Here is a 24,802-nt window from a genome sequence, read left to right as displayed (position 1 = left end):
GGATAGCAAAGGTCCCGTTTGAGTGGGAGGGGGTCTCGGGCGATCTGCGGGTCGCAGTTCGCACGGACATGCCTGTAGACTGCCTCCTGGGGAATGACCTAGAGAGTTCCCCGTGGAAAGAGGTGGAGAGAAGGACCCATTTAGCCATGTTAGGACTGCCCCATTGGGCCTGTGTGAGCACCCGGGCCATGACCGCCAGAATGCCCAACCCCGAGAACGAAGAGCCTGAGTTCCCCGGTTCAGCCCCTGATATACCCGAGAGCGGCGAGCACTCTACGGTCCCCGACCAGCCCTCCCTCGAAGAGAACGCATCCGACGAAGGTCCCCTCGGACTAGCTGTCGAACCAGTCCCGACCCTAGCAGATCTCCCCGAGTTGGCCCAGTGGCGCCAAGAGGGAGGACCGTCCCGAGAGGAGTTCTGCCAAGAGCAGACCTTCTGCCCTGCCCTAGAGGGGCTCCGCCGACAGGCCGCAGCCCAGGCCGCTGGAGACCAGTCCGGCTCCCATTACCTTTACTGGGAAAACGGCCTACTGTACAGTGAACAGAAGACCCGGAACTAGGGTCAGCCCGTGTGCTGGTGGTACCCCTACGTTTCCGTGGACTCCTCCTCAACCTGGCTCACGATGTGCCCCTAGCAGGACATCTGGGCCAGGATAAGACCTTCCAGCGACTAGTGACCCATTTCTACTGGCCCCAAATGCTGGCTGATGTGGAACGCCACTGCAAGTCCTGCCCCACGCGTCAGGCTAGCAGCAAAAGCGGAGGCAAGCGCAAGGCTCCCCTCCAGCCCTTTCCAGTTGTCAGTACCCCCTTTGAGAGGGTGGGGATCGACATCGCCGGACCTCTGGACCCCCGGAACTCCATAGGCCACCGGTTCATTCTGGTTCTGGTCGATCACGCCACCCGATACCCCGAAGCCATCCCCCTCCGGACCGTGACGGCCCCAGTCGTGGGCCGGGCCCTCATGGGGATCTTCTCCCGAGTGGGATTCCCCCGAGAGGTGGTAAGCGACCGAGGGACGAACTTCATATCCCGGTACATGAAGCCCCTCTGGCAACAGTGTGGGGTGTCCTACCGGTTCACCACCCCCTTCCATCCCCAGGGCAACGGCCTGGTTGAGCAGTTCAACCGCACCCTGAAAGGGATGATCATGGGTCTTGAGGAGCCCTTGCGACGCAAGTGGGACGTCCTCCTACCCTGCCTCCTGTTCGCCTACCGAGAGGTACCCCAGAAATCCTTGGGGTTTAGCCCTTTCGAGCTGCTCTATGGGCACCCCGTCCGGGGTCCTATCAGCCTGGTCAAGGAAGGCTGGGAGGCCGCCTCACCGAGCACACCCCCCGACATTCTCCTACGTCCTGGCCCTCCGGAACCAGACGCGGAAGTTTCGCAAGCTGGCCGAGGCCAACCTGGAGGCCAGCCAAGAGGAGATGAAACGCTGGTACGACCAGAATGCCACTCTGGTCGAGTTTCAACCAGGCCAACAGGTTTGGGTCATGTCACCACTGGAACCTGGTGCCATGCAAGACAAATGGACTGGACCCTTTGAGGTGAAAGAGCGCAAGAGCCAGGTCACCTACCTCATTGATACGAAATCAGCCAGGAACGCCCTGAAAGTGTTACACGTAAACCGGCTCAAACCCCATTTTGTGCGGTCTGAGTTGGGGTTACTCCTTGCCACCGACGATGGAGAGGAAGAGGAAACGGACCCTCTACCCGACCTCCTGTGCGCAAAGGATCAAGATGGCTCCGTAGAGGGAGTGAGTCTCTCCTCCTCCCTTACCCCCTTGCAGCATGAGGAATGTCGCCACTTGCTGGGACAATTCTCAGACCTCTTCTCCCTCACTCCCGGCGTCACTAGTTGGTGCGTCCACGACGTGGACACCGGGGACAGCCCTCCGGTACGGCATAGGGCCTACCGAGTCCCGGACCGAGTCCGAGCCTGCATCAAGGCTGAGGTCGACAAAATGTTGGACCTAGGAGTGGTGGAAGCCTCCGACATTTCATGGGCTAGCCCCGTGGTCCTGGTTCCAAAGGCAGCCGCCCCCGGCACCGTTCCTGAGCTACGGTTCTGCGTAGACTACCGCGGACTCAATGCAGTCGCCCGAACCGATGCACACCCCATCCCACGAGCCGACGAACTGATTGACCGCCTAGGGTCGGCTCAGTACCTTAGCACCTTCGATCTCACCAGTGGCTACTGGCAGATCGGCCTCACGGAGAGGGCCCAAGAAAGGTCTGCTTTCTCCAATCCGGATGGCCATTTCCACTTCCGAGTCATGCCCTTCGGCATGAAAAACGCCCCCGCCACCTTCCAGCGGCTGGTCAACCAGGTCCTGGCTGGGTTGGAAAGTTTCAGTGCAGCCTACCTAGACGACATTGCCGTGTTCAGTGCTCACTGGGCCGAGCACCTGCACCACCTCTGGGAGGTGTTGGACGCCCTGCGTCGAGCCGGGCTCACCATTAAAGCTAGTAAATGCCAAATAGGACAAAGCTCAGTGGCATACCTAGGGCACCAGGTCGGCAGCGGCCTCGTGGCCCCCCCTCCAACCCAAGATAGACGCAATCAATGCCTGGGAGACCCCCACGACCCAGACCGAGGTGCGGGCTTTCCTAGGTCTCACAGGGTACTACCGTAGATTCATCAAGGGGTACGGGAGTATTGTAGGCCCCCTCACTGAGTTGACAGCCAAGACCAACCCCAAGAAGGTTATCTGGACCCCCGCCTGTCAGAAGGCCTTCGAAGAATTGAAACAAGCCATGTGCACCGCTCCAGTCCTACAGGCCCTTGACTACTCCCGAGAGTTTGTGGTTCAGACCGACGCCTCCGAACACGGCATCGGGGCCGTGCTCTCCCAAGTGGACGACAAGGGGGTTGATCATCCGGTAGCCTTTATCAGCCGGAGGCTACTACCCCGGGAACGGAGATGGAGCACCATCGAGCAAGAGGCATTCGCAGTAGTCTGGGCCTTGAAGAAACTGAGGCCCTACCTGTTCGGGACCCACTTCCGGGTCCAGACCGACCACCGTCCTCTCCGGTGGCTCATGCAAATGAGGAGAGAACCCTAAACTGCTACGCTGGTCCATCTCCCTCCAAGGGATGGATTTTACGGTGGAACACAGGCCTGGTGCCGACCACGCCAACGCCGGCCTGTCCCGCTTCTTCCGCCTCAGCGAGGAGAACCCCCAAGAGGATGGGTAGTTCACCTCGTCTTTCAGCTGGAGGGGATGCATGTTGGACCCGCCTCGTGGCGTGGTCCTCGCTGATCTCCGCAGCCCCAGATCTACGGGTGGAACTGATTCCCGTCCACCCAGAACTGTACGTGACCCTCCTACACTGGACCTGAGACAATCCCCAGACCGCGTGCTTGCACCCGGGCACGTAACCATCGGACTCCATGTTTGGCCACCCCGGCCGGCAGGCCGCCTTCTTTCCTTTCGGCAGCCCTGGCCGCTCCTGACGGGCGCTAAGCCTGCGCGTCCGGCGCTCCCAGATCCACCCGGGGGGTGGACGACTCACCAAGTACCCGAAACCAAGACTTCCATCACACCTCCGGCCCCCTTCCGAGAAACTGGTTTCCCTAACACCCCTGAACTATCCCTGGGGGCTGGTTTCGATGGCACCTTGGACCTCCTAGTGAGCTGGCTCCAGGCCCTGATGGGCGTCTGGGATTCCATGGGCGCATGGTCCAAAGCATCAAAGAACCAACCGCCCAGACGATCAGGCGCCTGGCCCTCGGACCTCCGGCCTCCTGCCTATGAGGGTCTGGACATCAAAGAACTCGACAACTATAAGACAGCCTGCCTTCCACCTAATCGGCGGTTGTATCTTGGACAAGAAAGCCCTGCTGATCTGATCGCGGCTGACTTCGAGGAGAACAGACTCCGACCCACCGAGCCCGGCTGACGCCGTCGTGGCTCACCCTAGAACCTACGGAACTGATCCATCGGGGCCCTGCTGACGCTGTCGCGGCTCCCTCTTGAAGCACAAGACCTGAACATCGGAGCCCTGCTGACGCTGTCGCGGCCCCATCTACTTACGAGTACGACGGAGTACTCCTGCCCAAGCCCTGCTGACCCTGTCGCGGCTTGACGAACTCTCTGGTCCGGCTGGACCATCGACGCTATCCTCACGAACAGCTTGAACCAGAAGTGAGTAGGACAGCACGTCCCATCGCCGGCCCCCGTACCCCCCAGTTCGAGGATTGAGAACTGTGCGCCGGGTACGTGGCAGGCCAGCTGGCCTCCTAAGACTGTCCCGCTTCCCCGACCCCTCGTTACGAGACTTTTGCGATCCCTCGATCGCTGTGTAATGTTCTTTAATTAATCTTGATAAAGTCTTTCTTGATAAAGAATTACGGTGTGGTGTCCGCTCATAAGTGTGGTGTGTCGACAGTGTGTACGATCAGTCCTCCCCGGTGGGGACCCCCCCCCTCGATAAGACTCGGCAGTACTTGTGGGAGAGGAGGTTCCAGGGGGTTAGGAGAGTCTACTTGACCCCTGGGGCCACCGCTTTCCAACAGCGCGTTTGTGTGTGTGTGTGGGCGCGTGTGTGTGGGCGCGTGTGTGTGTGTTTGCGTGTGCGTGTGCGTGTGTGTGTGTGTGTGTGTGTGGGCGCGTGTCTCTGTGTGTGTGTGGGCGCGTGTCTCTGTGTGTGTGTGTGGGCACGTGTCTCTGTGTGTGTGTGTGTGGGGGCACGTGTCTCTGTGTGTGTGTGTGGGCGCGTGTCTCTGTGTGTGTGTGTGGGCGCGTGTCTCTGTGTGTGTGTGTGGGCGCGTGTCTCTGTGTGTGTGTATGTGTGTGGGCGCGTGTCTCTGTGTGTGTGTATGTGTGTGGGCGCGTGTCTCTGTGTGTGTGTATGTGTGTGGGCGCGTGTCTGTGTGTGGGCGCGTGTCTGTGTGTGGGCGCGTGTCTGTGTGTGGGCGCGTGTCTGTGTGTGGGCGCGTGTCTGTGTGTGGGCGCGTGTCTGTGTGTGGGCGCGTGTCTGTGTGTGGGCGCGTGTCTGTGTGTGGGCGCGTGTCTGTGTGTGGGCGCGTGTCTGTGTGGGCGCGTGTCTGTGTGTGGGCGCGTGTCTGTGTGTGGGCGCGTGTCTGTGTGTGGGCGCGTGTCTTTCTCTCTGTGTCTGTGGGCGTGTCTGTGTGTGTCTGTGGGCGTGTCTGTGTGTGTCTGTGGGCGTGTGTGTGTCTGTGGGCGTGTCTGTGTCTGTGCGTTTGTGTGTGTGGGCGTGTGTGTGGGCGTGTGTGTGTGTGGGCGTGTGTGTGTGTGTGTGTGTGGGCGGTGTGTGTGTGGGCGGTGTGTGTGTGGGCGGTGTGTGTGTGGGCGGTGTGTGTGTGGGCGGTGTGTGTGTGGGCGGTGTGTGTGTGGGCGGTGTGTGTGTGGGCGGTGTGTGTGTGGGCGGTGTGTGTGTGTGGGCGGTGTGTGTGTGTGGGCGGTGTGTGTGTGGGCGGTGTGTGTGTGGGCGGTGTGTGTGTGGGCGGTGTGTGTGTGGGCGGTGTGTGTGTGTGTGGGCGGTGTGTGTGTGTGTGTGGGCGGTGTGTGTGGGCGGTGTGTGTGTGTGTGGGCGTGGACGTGTCTGTGTGTGGGCATGTCTGTGTGTGTCCTGCAAGTCCAATGCTACCATCCTGTCTCCTCGGTCCAGGGCAGCTAAAACCTGAGCCATTATCCGCATCGTGAACTTCTCCTTCCGGAGGAAGCCGTTGACACTCTGTAGGTCCAAGATGGGGCATAGGCCCCCTTTGCCCTTCTTGGGTACCAGAGAGTAGCAACCACACCCTACTTCTGGCCCAGGAACGCGCTCGATGGACCCCTTGGCCAAGAGGGCCGTAACTTCCTCCTGCACAAGTCGCAAATGATCCCCCGATACACGGTGGTTCTGCGGTGGCATGGCTGCAGGAGTCGCCTCGAAGGGGAGGGAGTAGCCCCTTCGGACGATCTGCAGCACCCACCTGTCCGACGTGACAGTGCACCAGTGGGAGTGGTGATGGCAAACCCTGCCACCCACTGGCGTTTCCACTCACCGCGTGGGTTGCCTTTGCCAAGGCCTGTTGAACCCGAATCCGGAAACGACACCGGCAGCGAGAGCCTGCGTGGGACAGCTCGTGTCTCCATCCTGGTCGTCGAAGACACCACCTGGTTCACGTGGCTGCAGAGACAAGCGCCCACCTTCACCTGATCGCGACAACGACATCTGGTTCCACTCCTGGTTCCTCGCCAGTCACTGGGGCACCATTGTAAATCGTGCAACTTAAACGTATTTTTCCTAAGAGTTTGTCATGTGCTTAGCCCTCTGATCTCAAAGAGTTCAGAGGTGTATTGTAGGAAGGGGGAGTCTCTAGTTGGCACAGTGCAGCACTGGCGACAAGCAGGGACTCTCTCTTCCTCGTCAGGGCTGAGGGCTACCTTCAAGACAACCTCTGCTTACCCTCTAGGTAGTGTAGCTTAAGCAGTCTTAGGCTAATCTCTGGGGCACATAGGGTTAAACATTTGCAATATTACACCATCACAACCAAGCCACCACACAATGACACCAAACTGTATTTGTAGTAAAAATATTTTTCTTTATATAATTTCAAGCAGGCTTGTAAATACAGTCTTGGTTCAAATTTTATATAGCGGTTCCAGTTTACTTTGGGTTAAGTTGCCACAGTTCTTTCTAGCAATAAGCAATCTTTGGGCCTTCTGCCCAGGTTCAGCAAGGTTCAGTGTTTTATAGCGCCTCAAAGCGCTTTCTGTGGTCTCCGCGCGCTTCCTGAAAATTGGGCCCGGCCTGCCAAAGCTCACGCTTCCCGCGTGGGTCGCGAAAGGCACGGCCGGGTCCGCGTTGGCAATGAGCCCCCCTTTGGGGCTCGGCTCGAGGAGAGGGGGCCGCGGGCCACAGGGAGCGTCAGGCGGGGCCTCGGGGGCCAGGAGTAGTGCGAGCCTCTGTCTCGAGGGCGGCTCGCGCTGGGACGCAGACAGCAGCTGCGAGGCTCCCGGGGTGCCCGAGGTCACAAAGGCGCAGTGCGAGCTCGGATTGCAGGACGCTCGCACCGCGAGGGCAAAAACACAGTACCTTCACTTCCAAAGCGGACGGCTTCAAGGGGAGCTGTCCCACGTCGCGTTGCTTCCCGGGCGGGTGGCGGTGCTCGATGGGGACACAGGCTCTCCAAAAAGGTTCACTTCTTTCTCCGAAGGGGAGAAGCTGCAGCAGGCGGGGCTGAGGGGGTGCACAGATCAGGCGAGGCCCGGCAGCGAGTCACTTCCAAGCTGCGGGGGCCAGGGGGTCTCAGCGCCCAAGTTACGAGGGGCACAATCTCGGCAGTGCCTGTCTTTGCGGTGCAGCCTGTACCTCGGGGGTCACACAGGCGGCGATGCTCGGACCGGGCGGGTCCTCCCTTTCCTTTGCTAGGGCGGCTCAGCGCGGACAGTCACGGCGCTCAGACCAGCGTGGGGCTGGTCTTCACTTTGGAGCTGGCACACGATCAGGCCACAGTCACGGTGGTCGGGGGAGGGACACAGCTGCACAAATTGTTAGAGAGCGTGGCGGAGGGCACAGCGCTCTCAAATCTCCTTCACTCGGCGCTGTAGAGACACACAGCACACGCCAGCAGCAGCTTCCTTCAGAGGGGTAGCGTCCACTGTTCCTGGGGCGCTGGTCAGGGGGCAAGTTCACAGGCAAGCCCTTGGAGATCTTTCAGCAGAGTTTGGCACAAAGTTAATTAAAAGCAAAAGTCTCTTGTAGTCTTTTCTTTCCTCTCCTTCTGCAGCAAGGCACCAGACACAGGCCAGAGACAGCACTCCTCCTTGTCCTTCCAGGTCCTTCTCTTCGGGCAGAGTTTCTTCTGTAGCGCAAACAGGATCTAATTTACAAGGAGCAGGGCTCCTGCTTTTATACCCAGTTTCTTTTGTTCTTACAGGCCAGGTGGGCCTTTGCATAACTGTTCTCAGCCCCTGAGCACTTGTGGTGGGTACTTCTGCTTCTGCATTCAGTGTGAGGGCAGGTACATCAGCCGCTCCCCAGGGGGGCGGAGCCGGCATTGTGAAGACAGGGGCAGCCTGAGCACTTTGTTGACAAGCTTCGGTCCTTCCTGGGCCAGGTGCAGGCTGAGTCATCAGTCGCTCCCCAGGAGGGCGGAGCCAGCATTGTGGAGGCAGAGCACAGCCTGATGCATCATTCAGGGGAAACTCCCACCACCCACTAAGGTGTCATCCTGCTATTCACAACCTGTCAACTCCCAGCCCTGTCACTCACACACTCAGACAGTCAGATACACACAAGAGCAAAGGCGGGCTGAAATGGTTAGACAAGCAAATGCTAACTTTCTAAAAGTAGCATTTGCAAACCCAGGATATTAAAATAAACTTAACTAAAAGAAGTATTTTATTATTCTGAGTTCAGGCATACTAAACATTAATTTCTACCATGTTACCTGAGCCTGCTGGGATTATAGAGTGTAATAATTTCAGCAGCCCATTCTGGCCTAAAGGGAGCAGGTAGCCTTACAATAGTGAAAAACGAATTTGGTTGTAATTCACTACGAGGACATGCCACACACATCAGGGCTTGTCCTACCTTACACTTACAATGCACCCTGCCCTCAGGCCTACCATAGGGGTGACTAATATGAAGTTAAGGGAAGGTTTAGGGGCTGGCAAGTGGGTGCACTTGCCCAGCCAGCATGACAGTACCAGACTGCACGCAGGTTCTGCAATGGCAGACCCTAGACACATTTTAAGGCTGCTTCTGTGGGTGGCGCAACCAGTGCTGCAGGCCCACTAGCAGTATTGGCATTTACAAGCCCTGGCACTCCTGGTGCACTTTACTAGGGACTAACAGTAAATCCAATGAACCAATCATGGACATCAATCACATGTACACTTTTCAGTAGGGAGAGCATATGCACTTTAGCACTGGTCAGCAGTGGTAAAGTGCCCGGAGTCATTAAACCAAACAAAATAGGTCAGAGAGAGTATTGGAGGAAGGCAAAAAGTTTAGGGATGACCCTGCCAAGAGGCCCAGGTCCAACATGTATGTTAGTTAATAAATACTTGTTTATTTTCATAACAACCTGTGGGGTGTGTATGAGAGTAGGGTCTGCAATCCTAGGATCACCCAGATTTTTTGCTTTTGTTTCACTGGTTTACGACTTTTTCTGGCTGTGGGCCTGCCAATCAGACCCACAGCCTAGCTGTTCTCTCGCTAAATTGACATGTGTACCTTAGGTGCATTACCCAATTGGAACTGGGCCACCTTGTCAGACCCTGTAACTCAGGGCATCGGTTTACCCAGGGCCTACCAGGGGCTGAAGCATGTATTATGCCACCCCTGGATGGCCATCTAAATCTGACACAACTGGCTGCACGACAGCTGGGGCAAGGTGGTGTAAACACCCTTTGCTCTAGATATAGTATACCTATATCTAACCCTCAAATGGACACCCGAATTCCTATCAGTCACTCCTATGGCAGGCCTTGACAATCCTGAAGGCAGAGTGCGTGGAATCGTGTGAATTGGGCTCTGGCAGGAGCCGAGCCCGGTTGCAGCTTGCGGAACCAAGACCCAATGGCTGTTCCATGATAACGCGTACCATATATCGCTAACTTCGGTATCGCATTATCAAAACATGTCGAGTAAGGTGTCATACGAAACGGGATACTGACCCCTCACCAATGCTGGCGACGGGGTTAGCATTCCACCCTTCTACAGGGACACGACATGTACGTAACTGTGTACCCCGGTTAAAGTTAACTGAAGCCTCAGCTCCACAAAATGGATGCTGCCACCACAGACACGAGTCTGACCTCCTGCTGCTGGGAGTCCTTCCAGCAAGGAGAGCTTGGACAAAGGGTTTCCTGTCCGGGGCGGTGCTCGCACCATCCCAGACAGGGTTTTATGTATCCTGGGTAGGCAGGGCTTTACAGGAAGGTGACTGCGGAGTGGCACCCCGGTGCTCACTACGCATCTGCCGGCTAGAACCAGTTCCAGGGGCACACCAGCCCCTGAGCTGGGGAAAGTCCGGCATGGGAGAGGGGTGTAACCACCCCCCTTCCTGGTCCCACCCCAAGGGCAGGACCTAGTCGCGTACCCACCCCTTTCTTTAGGATAAAGGCAGGAGCGGGGACCCTTCCAAATTAGATCATCTTTGAATCAAGAATACTTTCTACGAAAGGAACTCTCGACTTCTTCTCAAGATTTCTCCCTTGTGGCTAAAGAGTAGTCACCCTTCATCCGCAGGCACCATCTAAGAACTCTGCGGTTTGCTGCACGTCCTTCCTCAGGAATCCGACTGCCCAGCTCGACGAGAACCGGCTTCCCTGGCACCTCTGACCTCTACCCACATCGTCAGCTCAGCTGAGATCTGTGGGTGCGACGAGACCTCGAGGGACCGGCCATCATCAGAACCTGCACGACTTCTAAACCAGCACGACCGCCGAGGGATCCTCTGGTGAGTGCTTTGGGGTCCGAGAAGCCCCGACCCTGAGCAGCCCCAGCATCGAAGTTCAGCCTCCCTGCATCTCCCCGATCTGCGTGGGGCCCTTCTGCGCTTTGCTGCTCATCACGTTGTCTGGCTACTAGCCCGCTGGCTTGTGGCCTTCTCGACGACGCCCGACAACCAACGCTGCTGGTCTGGTTGCTCCAGACTGGCCTTTGCTCTCCTCTGAAGAGGAGCACCCCGGACCCTCCTGGTCCACTCAAGACGCCATTTTAGGCCCACCACGTGGCCCTGAATTTGCCAAGGCTTGTTGCCCCAATCTTGGGCCCAGCGACGCCGACAGCATCAGTCTTCGTGAGACAGCTCGCACCTCCATCCTGGTCGCCGACAACGCCTCCTGGTCCGTGAGACTGCAGAGCCTAGCGTCGCCCATTCACCTAGTCGAGGTGATGATCATCCGGTGCCCTCCCGGTACTCTCTGACTACTGGCTAGTAGTTACGAACTTGGTCCCCTCTGCTTTCAGGTGTCATCCATCTCTGATCCAGGCTTGGATCTCTACGAACTATCTCCACTGGTCGCCGGCCAGCAACTCCTTCCTTCCGGCTCCTCGTTCGTCAGCGAGGACTCCCGACGTCTGTAAAGACTTGTGCAGCCGCAGCCCCTGGGCTAGGTAACTTCGGCATTTCGGTGCCCGCATAGCCTCATTATCTAAGGGACCAGAGTCACTATCGCTTCCGACTTACCTTATCGGGTTCGCCCGAGAACACTAAACTTTCCGTGCCCTCAGGCATTTGTGTAGATTGTGCACTTAAAGTATTTTCCTAAGAGTTTTGTTGTGTGCTTAGTACCCTGTCCTCAAAGAGTACAGGGCTGTTGTGACTTAAAATAAATACGATGTTTATTTTCATAACACTTGTGTGTTGTCCTTTCACTTGGTGTTCAAGGGGTATGTGATGGTATAACAGCTGGCTTAACACGCCCTCTAGAGTTTAGCCCGAAGACTGCTCGTATCCACGCTACTAGGATAGCTGGTCTAAGGTTGACTTACAACCAATCACCATAAGGGTCGTTTGGACTGATGCATAGTGATCACTAGAATAGTGAGCACTGCATATCAGGCCAACTTCTCACAGGGTGTCCTTTCACTTGGTATTCAAGGGGTTATATGTGGTAAAACAGCTGGCTTCACATGCAAAATAGTTTAGCCTAAAGACTGCTTTTGTCCATGCTACCATTAGGATAGTTGGTCTATAAGGTTGACTTACAACCAATCACCATAAGGGTTGTTTGGACTGATACAAGGTGATCACTAGAACTAGGGAGCATCATATATCAGGCCAACTTCTCACAGTTAGTCCTCAGACCCCTCCCAATCCTCCGCATCACCGATCGCCTGGTACTCAGGGTCAGTAAAGGATGGGGCCGGTTCATGGAAAGTGAACTCACCAAACGGCATCTGAATCTGCACCGAGCGGCGCCGTTCCGGCGCCGGAACCGGGTTGAGGGAGGCGCCGGGGGGGGGGGAACACACCTGTGGGGTCAGCCCCGGGGAGGTCGTTTAGTCCACCGGCGACTACCTGGATCCGGAACCGGATCCAGCGGGGCCCGAAGGCGCCGGGCCCGAAGGCGCCGGCGGCGTCGGGCCGAAGCCCCACGACCCGCTAGGACCCCCAGACGGGGCTGCTGGGCTCAAAAGGCGCCGCGGAACCCGTCTGAAGAGAGAGGGACCTGATGGCCATGAGGAACCGCTCTATCTCCCCTGGCATCGCGTTAGGCCCAGGGACCGGAGGGTATGAAGCCGGACGTGACGCCTGCGAATCCGACGGAGCCGCATGGGCGGTGCCACCTGAACCCCCCCCCCCCCGGCCGCGTCGCGCGAGCGTCCGGGGGAGTCGGAAGAGCGATGACGTCTCTTCGACTTCTTGTGCTTACCTGACGACTTCGACCCAGAGGAGTGATGTCGACTCCCGGAGCTATGACTGCTCCACTCCCGCCACCGGTCCCTCGACCTCAGTCTGGACCAGGATCTCTCCTGGCGCGGGCCGACTGCCGGAGTTCCAGTCGCTTACGGGACCGCTCCCGTCTTCCTTTCGAAGTAAGGGCCCGGCAGTCGAGGCAGGTCTTGTCGTTGTGGCCGACGCCGAGACAGTGGAGACACCGACGGTGAGGATTCCTGACCGACATCAGTCGGTCGCAATCTTCACAGGGCTTGAAACCAGGCATCCCTATCGGCACCGATCGGAGTCGAAGACTCGAAAAGGAATGATCAAAAAATCAAAAAAGAGTTAGTCAAAAAGTGACTAAGGTACCACTTTTTCCGGATCTGCGCTGCTGGCGCAGAAAAAAGAAGAACTGACGTCAGCACGCGGAGGCGGCATCTTAGTACTCAGACGACGTCATCACGGCGCCCACGACGCCGACGACGGATGCAGAGCCGCAGACTATGCCTACCGACGCGCAAGGGTAATGCTACGCAATAATTTCTGGATCCAGTCTGACGCCTGGGGATATTCTAAGGTAAGGAATCTATCACTAACGTGTCTCTTTCAGATACCTAATCTACAGTTTTTTTTGGTGGCGTTTGTCAAGTCCACATTTGTAAAATATGGGTTACACTTGACTGAGCATGAAATAAGCGATGCATGCAGTGTTATCTCATGTACTAGGTATTTTTACAGCAGTCTGCATTTGATGATGGCGTTTGTTTCCACGCTACAAATCATTGCCAAGAAAACTTTCTTAAATAAATCCGAGAGAGGTATATGTGATTGGGAGTAGATAGAGGAATTCACCCATTGAAACTCCAATGACTATGTAGATTAGGTGACAATGCTCCTGAAGAAAAGCTGCTAGATAATTTATATGACTAATTGAAGTCATAAAAACGTTGACCTAACAGCTATCTTAGATAATGAATTCTAGCAGATAGTCCTTCTGCCTATAGTGATGTTATCATTAAAATGAGTTCTTGAGAATACTTAAAGTCCTATTTTTTAACATCACTATCACACCCATGCACTTACTACACCTATCTACACCTAGACACACACCCACATTTCACAAAGGGCTTATGAAAAGATTTCCGGTAAAGAGACCTCATTGAGGGTGCCCATTGGGCATTGCAGCGCCAGCCCAACGTGAAGCAAAAGCCCAATGATGAAGCATGACCCCTTACTACATGGATGAGAGCATTTGTTCCTTAAGAGTTGCGCTCCCTGCTGACACTGTAGTACTGTTCTGAGTAGATTAACAAACCTTACTAGAAACTGCATACCCTTCTTACCTTTGAGCGCATTATAGTCAAGCATACATGCTCCAGTTAAATTGTCAGAGTCCCTTCTTGTTTATATATATAGTTGTGGGATCACCAGACCAACATAAATTTCCAACCACCCAGCGTTCCCCCAGGTCTCCCGATACAAATGGTACCTCAGCTGTGTGAGTGGGCAAGTGCCTGAGACTGGGAAGGGCCCAAAACATTGTAAAGAATCAAAATTATCCATCAGAAAACGACCTGGTTTTGCGATGGGGGCATCTGAGTTTTTGGTCCCGAGCTCGGCAGCCATTAAGGGAAACCTACCAAATACATAGATTTCCAAAAAATAGACATGACAGGGAGTCCAAGGATGTGTGGCTTGCATGGATTCCCCAACATTTTCTTACCCAAAATCCCCTGCAAACCTCAAATTTAGCTAAAAATAAAATAAAAATTCTTATGTTTCTTAAAACCCAGCCATCCCCTTGATCTCCCAAGTAAAATTATACCTCACTTGTGTGGTTTGATGTCTCCAAAATATGTTTGAGGCCCTTTCCTGTAATGGGTACTTTACCAACCCAAACAAGTGAGGTACTATTTTTATCTGGAGACTTGGGGAACGCTGAGTGGGTGGAAGTGTGTGGCTCGCCGCAGATTCCAATACTTTCCATCACATAAATGTGATGAAAATGTGTTTATTGTTTTTGATTTTATTGTATTTTTTAAAAAATTTGAGGTTTGCAACGGATTCTGGGAAACAATCTGCTGAGTGCCCCACAAGTCACCCCATCCTGGTTTCATATTTCAAAAATGCATAATTTTGAAAAATGCCTTCAAATTCACATGGTAGTATGGGTAACCACATATTCGGAGATGTGCAAATAACCACTGCTTTTAAACTCCATACGTTGTTCCCATTTCACAGTGGGAGGGTCTAGCAGCGAAGTGGTTAATGTAATGATGGCCAAAAAAGCTGCTTCAGTTTCACAACTGGTGTAGGGTTCAAAGTCTATGGCATGCTGTGTTAAACTGATATACATTTTTGAAAAATAGAAGGTTAAATACAAATGTGACCACGCTAATCAAGTTTGGTGACCACTATGTGGAATCTAATGTTTTGTTAATTGGTGTCAGTAAAGGTAAATCATGGTTTGAATTTACAGTGGCTTAACCTTACTGACAAAAAATAGTCCCAACCCCTTGGTAAACACACTCACTTTTAGAAAGTTTGTATTTTGTTGTCCCAACCATTGGTACAGTCTGCCAGTGCGAAATGACTGTAAACTGCTCTGCTGTTAGGGCTTGTGAAAGCATTCCATACAGTAACACAAAGGGGGCTTAGGTGCGGTCAGGATTGGCCATCCTGGCAGAATGACTAGGGGTGGGCTGTACTCAGCTTAGTTTACCCCTCAAAGGCATTTTCCTCCTGCACACACAAACGAACTGGAGTCGAGGCCTGCCTTGCCTTTAGTCACACTGACATTTTTGAGCCTTGACATTAGAAGAGCTTTCTAGAACCACAAAGGCTGGCAACAGCTATAAATATTAGACCTGCATTGCCACTCTTCAGAACACTTCAGACATGTGGAAGTTCTAGATGGACTGCCTTGCTATCTGAGAATTAAGACTGGACCACCTTACCTTCTTCCCAGGCTAACCTGAGGGACTCTTGAGCCCCACGCTTTTCAACGTCTACATGGCTCCGCTCGCCCCCATCATCAGAACCCACAGACTCAACATTGTTTCATACGCAGACAACACCAAACTCATCCTCTCCCTATCCAATGTACCCAACGAAGCCAAACAACTTTCAAAAAGCCATGGAAACGGTCGCCAAATGGATGAAAAGCAGCTGCCTACAACACACTTACAAACCAGAATTACTCCTCTTGGGCCCACACCCCGACATCTGGAGCGACACTTTTTGATCCCCACCCTTGGAAGCCCACACACCCCCATGGACTACGCACGCAACCTTGGAATTATCCTGGACTCAGAGCTCAAAATGTACCGCCAGATCAACTCAGTCGCATCCTCCTGCTTTCACACCCTCAGTCTCCTATGCAAGACCTTCAAATGGATCCCCCTAGAACACAGTAAGACTGTCACTCACGCCCTCGTCACCAGCAGACTCAACTACGGCAACGCACTTTATGCTGGATTAAAAAAAAAGTCACCCACAAGCAATAAAACATCCAGAACGCCACTACAAGACTGGTCCTCAACCTGCCAAGACAATGCCACATCTCCCAGCACCTGCGCACACGCCACTGGCTCCCCATCGAAACTAGAATCACCTTAAAGATCCTCACCCACGCACACAAAGCCCTCCACAAAACTGAACCAGCATACCTGAACAGCTGACTCCAATTCCATGACCCCGCCCCAAGGACCTTACAAATCAGTCCACTCTCCTGCACCGTGGTCCCCTGGGCCCGAAAGACCAGATCAGGAGGAAGCTCCTTCTCCTTCTCCTTCCTAGTGGCCAAAGCCTGGAACGCCCTACCACTCCAACTAAGACAAACATCACTCTCCATCTTCATGAAAACCTCAAAACTGTATATTCGACAGACTCCTCCTTGATGGACTGGAACCTGCACCTCCCCAGCGCCTTGCGACCCTTATGGGTGAGTAGTCATGCTTAAACACAGGATTGATTGGTTGATTGGCTGACCTGTTTGAGCTACAGGTACAGAACAAGCTCCAGACTCCTCCCTGCACCTGCCCAGCTGACCTGCTGCAACTAGACCTGCCAGAGTCCTGCTGGTGGCCTCGACTAGAGTCCTGATCCCCAAAAGGTGCCCCCCAGGTCTAGGACAACCTGGCTAGCATCTGTGAGACCTCCTCCCAAATAAAAGGTAAAAATCTGTAAGTCTAATCTACTTGCAAACGGGCCGGTTCTCACCAAGGCTCTGCCACCCTCGATAACTAGCAAGGAAAAGCTGTCCTTTGTGCTAATGACTGCTGGTAGAGACATATCAATGCAAGACATGCACTTCACGCTAGATCAATAATCTACACATGGCCTCTGAGGTAAGCCTAACTGCTTTTGTACCCAGCTACCAGAGGGTTAGTTACAGGCTAATTTAGTGATGTGTGATTCACCCTGCACGGACTGTGGTTGCCCAAGTAGAGCGTTCACCAATAACCCACTTTCTTAAAAGGCCTGTAGTACAAGGCTCTGAGTGGAAGGCTGTGTAAGCTTAAGGTCAACCAGTTGCTCAACTATGGTGCCTTACAATGGGCCAATCTAAAATTGGTGTAGATAAAAGAAAAATCTTACTATGGGGCTCTGTTTACACTACGAGTATTTGAAAGCACTTTGGGTCAGAAAGCATAGTCTAAATCAGCAAATCAGGGAGCACCATCTACTACAGTGGCATAAATCATTTATCGAACAGAGAAGCAAAACAATAACAGATGACCAAAGATTTAACTTAACATGCTACTGTGATAACATACTCACATGAGTTAGCAAAATATTTGCACCAATTTTTTCTTCATTGCTGGTTGTGTCATCTGTGCTTTCAAAAGGACTTGCAAGAATTAACGCAATACATATTTCTACTTGAGTATGTAGAAAATTATTCCATATGTATTTAAAAAACATATCCTGTTGGAAAAAATTGGATGTGACAGTAAGCAAATTGACATCTGCATTCTCAGTCTAATCAAGATGTCAAATTACAATATTTAGTTAAAAAGCATGTAAGTTTGTGAGCACTAACGCACAAGTTACTTACCTTCGGTAACGATATATCTGTAAGAAACAGTTGTTAGTATTAGATTCCTTACCTTAGAATATCCCCAGGCGTCAGACTGGATCTGTAAACTTGCGTAGCAGTACCCTTGCGCGTCGGTAGGCGTCATCTGCGTCCGGCGTCGGCGTCGTTGGAGCCGGGATGACGTCTGAGTATTTAGACGCCAACCTCGCACACTGACGTTAGTTCTTATACATAGTTTTTCCGCACCAGAAATGCGGAGCCATGATAAAAACCAACACTGGTGCCATGAAACTAGGGCCCTGAAAGGGGATGACCTTAACCCTAGATATCGGTTCGCAGAACGGGGAGGATGGGTGAAGCGGTAAGGAATCTGATACTAACTACTGTTTCTTACAGATATATTGTTACCGAAGGTAAGTAACTTGTGCATCTGAAAGAAACAGGTTAGTATTAGATTCCTTACCTTAGAATAGATACCCCAGCAATACCAACACCGGTGGTGGGTCTGCGAACCAATGATCACACCAGAAAGTCCTGGAGAACGGAACGCCCGAAAAAGCCATCTCTCCGGACTTGGCTATCCAGGCAGTAGTGTCTTGCAAACGTGTGCAGCGAGGCCCACGTAGCTGCCTGAGATGTCCTGCAAAGGGACTCCCCGACCGAGGGCAGTAGTAGCCGCCATGGCCCGAGTGGAATGGGCACGAAGCCCCACAGGAGGCTCCTTTTAAACCAAAGAGTAGCATACCTTGATGCACAACATGACCCACAGAGAGATGGTCCGCTTGTGCACCGCCCAACCTTTCTTAGCGCCCAAGCAACCAACAAAGTTGGTCATCCACCCAGAGCTGGCGTGTGCAATCCAAACAGAATGAGAGCGCACGTTTTGGGTCCAGACGGTGGAGCCTCTCTTCCTCTTTCGAGGGATGCGGAGGCGGAAAGAAGGTGGGCAAGGTGATGGACTGCCCGATGTGGAAGGCTGTGACTACCTTGGGCAAGAAAGAGGGTTGCGTCTACAACACAACTTTGTCCGGATGGACAGAAAAGAAAGGAGGTTCAGGGGAAAGAGCCTGGAGCTCACTCACCCTCCTGGCAGAGGTGATGGCAACCAGGAATGCAGTCTTGAGAGTAAGGAGACGAAGAGGACAGTTATGAAGTGGCTCGAAAAGAGAGCACATCAGGTAAGTCAGAACAAGGTTCAAGTCCCACTGAGGCATCACGAAAGGAACATGAGGAAACATACGAGTGATGCCCTTCAAAAACCTATTTACAACTAGGGACTTGAACAAAGAGGGCTGATCAGGGAGCCTTAAGAAGGCGGAAATGGCAGAGAGGTAGCCCTTGATAGTGCCTAGAGCAGAGCCCTGCTGGGCAAGAGAAAGAAGAAAGAAGAGAACCTCTGAAAGAGGGACAGAAAGGGGATCCACAGTCTTTGCTGTGGACCATGCCACAAATTTGTTCCACCAGCAGGCGTATACCGATTTTGTGGAGGGACGCCTGGCTGCCAGAATTACATTACAGACTTCAGGAGGCACGTCAAATGGCCTCAACTGCCGCCGCTATATCTCCACATATGTAAGTGGAGACTGGACAGGTTCGGGTGGAGGACCGACCCCTGCTGTTGCGACAGAAGGTCCTCCTGAAGAGGCAGACGAATCGGGGGATCGACAGACCTGCTGAGTAGCTCGAGATACCAGTATCTTCGTGCCCAGTCCGGAGCCACAAGGATAACTTGGGCCCGGTCGCGTCTGTTCTTCTTTAGCACTCTGGGCAGAAGTGGTATAGGCAGAAAGGCGTACAACAGACCGCAGCTCCACTCGAGACGAAAAGAGTCTCCAAGCGAGTGCCGCCTTGGAAATTCCAATGCGCAGTACTGATGACATTGCTCGTTCTCTTCTGTGGCGAATAGATCTAACCAAGGCTCTCCCCACTGCTGAAGAGGCCTTGCGCCACGTCCGAGTTCAGACGCCCTTCTTGATCCATCGTGCACCGACGGCTGAGTTTGTCCACCCTGGCGTTCAGGGAACCTGCCAGGTGTTGAACCACCAGGGTCACGCCATGCTGTTCCAGCCATTGCCAGAGGCGCAGAGCCTCCTCGCATAGGGTCCACGACCCCCGCCCCGCCCTGTTTGTTGCAGTACCACATGGCGGTCGTGTTGTCCGTGAACACCTGCACTACACTCCCCCGGATAGAGGGGAGGAATGCCTTCAGTGCAAGCCGGATCGCCCGCAGCTCCATAAGGTTGATGTGGAGCCGGGAATCCGCCGGAGACCAGAGGCCTCTTATCTCCTCCTCTCCCTTGTGGCTCCCCCAGCCCTGGAGGGACGCGTCCGTCACAACTACATGCTCCGGTTGGGGTAGGGAGAGGGATCTGCCGCTGACCCATTCACGGTCAGTGAGCCACCGTTGCAACTGTCTTGCAGTACCCTCCGAGATCAAGACATGGTCAGACAAGTTGCCCTGATGCTGGACCCACTGAAACTTCAGGTACCACTGCAGAGCCCGCATCCGCTACCTGGCGTGATGCACCAGAAGGATGCAGGAGGCCATCTGCCCCGGGAGCCGCAGCGTCAACCTGACCGAGACTCGGGATAACGGCTGAAAGATCGGAATCAGGGCCTGAATATCCCGAACCCGCTGTTCGGGAGGATAAACCCAAACTGCGCAAAGTCTAGAAGCACTCCGATGAAGAGGAGCTTCTGAGAGGGACACAGGTGAGACTTCGGCACATTGATGGAGAACCCCAGCAGGTGCAAGAGGTCGGCCGTAGTCTGGAGGTGGCTGACGACTGTCTGGGTTGAGCCCGTCTTCAACAACCAGTCGTCGAGGTAGGGGGAAGACTGAAACCGCTAATCTGCGCAGATGAGCTGCGACCATCGCCATCGCTTTCGTGAACACCCGTGGGGCGCTGCTAAGGCCGAAGGGGAGCACGGTAAATAAAATGCTCGTGGCCTACCGTGAACCGCAGGTAACGCCGGTGGGCCGGCAGGACGGGGATGTGAAAATAAGCGTCCTGCAAATCCAGTGCTACCATCCAGTCTCCCAGGTCCAGGGCAGCTAAGACCTGAGCCAAAGTCAGCATCTTGAACTTCTCCTTCCATAGGAAGCCGTTGACGTTCTGCAGGTCCAAGATAGGGTGTAGGCCCCCTTTGCCCTTCTTGGGAACCAGAAAGTAGTGGGAGTAACAACCACACCCTACTTCTGGCCCAGGAACGCGCTCGATGGCCCCCTTGGCCAAGAGGACCGTAACTTCCTCTCGCAGAATATCCAAGTAATCCTCCAACACGCGGTGGTACTGCGGTGGCATGGCTGGAGGGGTCGCCTTGAAGGGGAGGGAGTAGCCCCTTCGGACGATTTACAGCACCCACCTGTCCGAAGTGATGTTCCACCAGTGAAGGAGGTGATGGCGAACCCTGCCCCCCACTGGCGTCATGTGGGCCTGAAAGGTCGGACTAGGAAGGCTTTGAGAGAGATGCTGCGGGGTGGATGCAGACTGGCCTCGCCGGTGTCCCCGGGCACTGCCACAGCGGTTACCACGTCCGCCACAGCGCTGGATGTTAGTCTGCGGCCCGTGGCTGGCAGGACGTGTGGGGGCGCCCCTTCCTTGCCAACGAAAGGAGCGAAAGGCAGCAGGTTGCTGGCGCGGGCCGACCGGCCCAAGGACTTGGCCGTAGCTCTGGAGTTCATAAAGCGCTCAAGCGCACTGTCTGCCTTGTCGCCAAAAAGGCGACGGCCATCAAACGGCATGTCCATAAGGGTGTTTTGGACATCAGCCGAAAAGTTGGCGGACCTCAGCCAGGCGTAGCGATGAATCGCCACCGCCAGTGCCATTGCTCTACCTAGCGAGTCAGTTGTATCCAGTCCACACTGGATAGAATACCGTGCCGCATCTCGACCATCCGCAAGGGCTTGGGCGAGTTTAGTCCGGGCCTCCTCTGGACATTGTGGCAGCACGGCGGCGACCGTGTCCCACAGAGAGTGGGTATAACGGCCCAAGAGGCACGCGGTAATAACTGACCGCAACCCCAAACTCAGTGAGGAGAACATCTTCTTGCCATACTGTTCGTACCTCTTGGATTCCTGATCGGGGGGGAGCTGTCGGGATTGCGGTCTGGGAGTTAGAGGCCTGGATGACCAGGCTCTAGGGGTGGGGTGGATGGACAGGAAGCAAGGGTCGCCGGAGCCGAGCGGTGGCGTCTGGCCACGTTCCTATCTACAGGGGGACCTGTAGCAGGCCTGGACCAGGTGGCCCAGAAGAACGTCAGATAAGGCCTCATTAAATGGCAGCAGAGGCTCAGAGGAGCTTGCCCCGATTTTAAGGACCTCAGTGAGAAGGTTATTCCTCACGGCCGCGACGGGGAGTTTAAGGGATAAGGCATTGGCTGCCCGCGTCACCACACTATAGGCAGCCCCCTACTCCGTAGCCACGGTAGGGGGGTGGGGGGGGGACAAAACCAGTGTCTGGCGAAGTGTCCAGACCACTGGCATCCCCAAGCTCACCTGCCCAGTCCTGATAAGGCTGGCACTCATGTGCCAGAGGGTCCTCAGAACCTCCCAATCCTCCTCGCCACCCATCTCCTAATACTCCGGGTCAAAGGATGGAGCCGGGTCATAGAAGTAAAAATCTCCTAGCGGCGTCGAATACGGCGCCGGACCCGAATCGAGGGTAATAGCTGGGACGGCGTCCACACCCTGGGGGCTGGCGCCAGCGAGGTCGTAAGGTCGACAAGCAACGACCCGGATCCGGCGGGGTCCTGCAGCGCCGGGACCGAAGTCGCCGACGGTGCCGGGGCCGAAGCACCCGGCCCGCTTGGGGACCCAGACGGGGCCGCTGGGCCCGAAGGCACCGCGGAACCCGACGGAGGAGCGAGCGACCTCATGGCCATGAGGATGGTCTCGATCTCCTCCGGCATCGCGTTCTGCCTAGGTACTGGCGGGTATGGAGCAGGCCGTGACGCCTGCAGCTCCGTTGGAGCTGTGTGGGTGGTGTCACCCGAACCCGCGGCCGCGTTGTGTGAGCGTCGGGGGGAGTCAGAAGAGTGATGTCGTCTCTTCGACTTCTTGTGCCTCTTTACCCGAGGACTTGGAACCCAAGGAATGATGTCGACTCCCGGAGCTATGAGGACTCTGGCCCCGCGACCGGTCCCTCAACCTCCTTCCGGACCTGGACCTCGAACGGCGTGGGGACTGCCGGAGCCTGAGGCGCTTGCGGGACCGCTCCCTCCTAGCCTTCGACGTCAAGGCCCGGCAGTCGGGGCACGACTTGTCATCGTGGTCGGGCCCCAGGCAATGAAGACACCGGCGATGAGGGTCGGTAACCGACATCAGTCAGCTGCAGTCGAGGCAGGGTTTGAACCCAGGCATCCCTACCGGCACCGTCGGAGTCCTTCAACTCGAAAAACAGATCAAAAAGATCCAAAAAGTTGAGTCAAAAATTGACTTAAGGGTACCACTTTCTCCGGACCTGCGCTTGCTGGTGCGGAAAAAAGAAGAACTAACGTCAGCGCGCGAGGACGCCGTCTAAGTACTGAGACGTCATCCGGGCGCCAATGACGCCGACGACTGACGTGGAGCCGCAGACGACGCCTACCGACGCGCAGGGGTACTGCTACGCAAAATTTTCCGGATCCAGTCTGACGCCTGGGGATTTTCTAAGGTAAGGAATCTAATACTAACCTGTTTCTTTCAGATATCTGTGCTAGCATATGCTCATCAGCTCTAGTGATGTTTTTCTGAATAGAAGAATTCGTTGGGACAGATACAAAATCATGTTCTTTATGGGCAGAAGCTGTGTACCAACTGAAAAGCCCACCGTACGATGTTGCTTTCAAAAGTATCAATTAGAATGAATTTAGACTGATGCCACCAAAGTCACAATGTTATGTACCCTGCAAGTACCAGAGTATATACCTCGTGCCGTTTTTTAAGTTGGATTAGCAAAAGCAGGGGTGGTCTAAAAGGGGTGAAGAACAAGTTACTTACCTTCAGTAACCATCTTTCTGTGGATACTCTACCTAACAGCAGATTCCTCGCATTCTGAATATTCATCAGACTGGATCCGTACACTTTTAAAGCAGTACCCCTATGTGCTAGTAGATGATGGCGTGCTGCTCAGACTACGTTGTTCACTTCAGAATTTACGCACAGAGCCATATATAGGTGCCATTCGCATGCGAGAATGTCAGTGGCTTTCTGCTAGGATGACCGCATCCCCAGACAGACCCAACAATAAATTGATAATGACCAGCGTGCAGACACTAGATTGGGAAATGTTTTGGGTGTGAAAGAACCTAGCTCACAGGATGGGAGGGTCAGTGAGGAATCAGTGGTTAATTTAGAGCTTCTATTAAAAAGAGTGTTACCAAAGGCAAGTTGCATGTTCTTCTGATAGATACTTCCAACCACAGTATCAGCACCTTTTGAACAGGAATCAAAACTCTACCTCTCAAGTGGCTGGACTGTGAACTGGCTGAAACCAAAAAGACCTGCAGGTAGGAGCAGGAAAAATGCCCATCTTAATGGACATGGCTGTCCAGACAGTAGTATAGAGTGATGCCTGTGTAGCACCTTGGCAAATATCTAGAATAGGTACCACGGGTGCCAACACAATGGAATCAGCCTTGGCACTAGTGGCATAAGCCGACAAATCTTGTGGGGATTATTTCTTGACCAATGCATAGTAAGCTTTAATGCAGAGCACAACCAACAAAGATGATCCAGTTCTGCTCTGCCTTGCCCTTCTTTGCTCCAGTGAATACCACAAAGAGCTAATTATCCACACACTGTTCCCTTGTATGACTGATATAAAAGCCAAGAGCCCTGTTAGGATCTAGCCAATAGGGTCTGTCCTCTTTAGTGGGGTGAGGTGGAGCCAAGAAAGTTGGTAGCCAGTGCTCTGCTCAAGTGAAAAAGAGTTGCCACTTTGGGAAGAAAGGAAGCACAGTTTCTCATTATCAGTTTGTCTAGTAACAGCATAGTGTAAGGCAGATTGACAAAGATTGGCAACAGGATGTGGGAGCACACCGCTGACCTCTCAGGCATGGTTCGCCTCTGACATTCTGGGAAATGCAGTCTCTTGTAGCTCCCTCCGATATTTCAGTATTTCGCCAAGGTTGGCGCAGATAGTGCTGATCTCTAGACACATGTTTCTGGTGTATTAACCGCCATCAGTAGAGAATACAGTCTTGTATTTTGGGGTTTGCAGAGTAGGCTGCCAAACATATCAGGTCCGGTACCTCTCACTGGCGCGCAGGTGCTTCATCAGATGTTGGCAGCCTACTCCGCAAACCCCAAATTTGAAAGACTAATCTCTACTGATGACAGTTAAAGAACCAGAAACACGTGTCTAGAGATCAGCAACATCTGCGCCAACTGTTCCGAAACACTTGAACACTCTTGAAGCAAGCAAGTAAC

The 24,802-nt window shown here is 54.0% G+C and overlaps 1 protein-coding gene across 10 annotated transcripts in view; it reads right to left on the bottom strand.

Annotated features, from left to right (window-relative positions):
- Nucleotides 1-24,802, bottom strand: part of PPP6R3 (protein phosphatase 6 regulatory subunit 3) — a 1,665,951-nt gene that overhangs the window by 977,399 nt on the left and 663,750 nt on the right. For all 10 annotated transcript variants that reach the window (XM_086957827.1, XM_086957831.1, XM_086957834.1 and 7 more), the window contains one exon: nucleotides 17,133-17,279. In XM_086957827.1, coding sequence (XP_086813953.1) covers nucleotides 17,133-17,279 — 147 coding nt within the window. The remainder of the gene's footprint in view (nucleotides 1-17,132; nucleotides 17,280-24,802) is intronic.

This window comes from Lissotriton vulgaris, chromosome 2_1 (assembly GCF_964263255.1).
Source record: "Lissotriton vulgaris chromosome 2_1, aLisVul1.2, whole genome shotgun sequence".
NCBI lineage: Eukaryota > Metazoa > Chordata > Amphibia > Caudata > Salamandridae > Lissotriton > Lissotriton vulgaris.
This window is presented reverse-complemented; position numbering and strand designations above follow the sequence as displayed.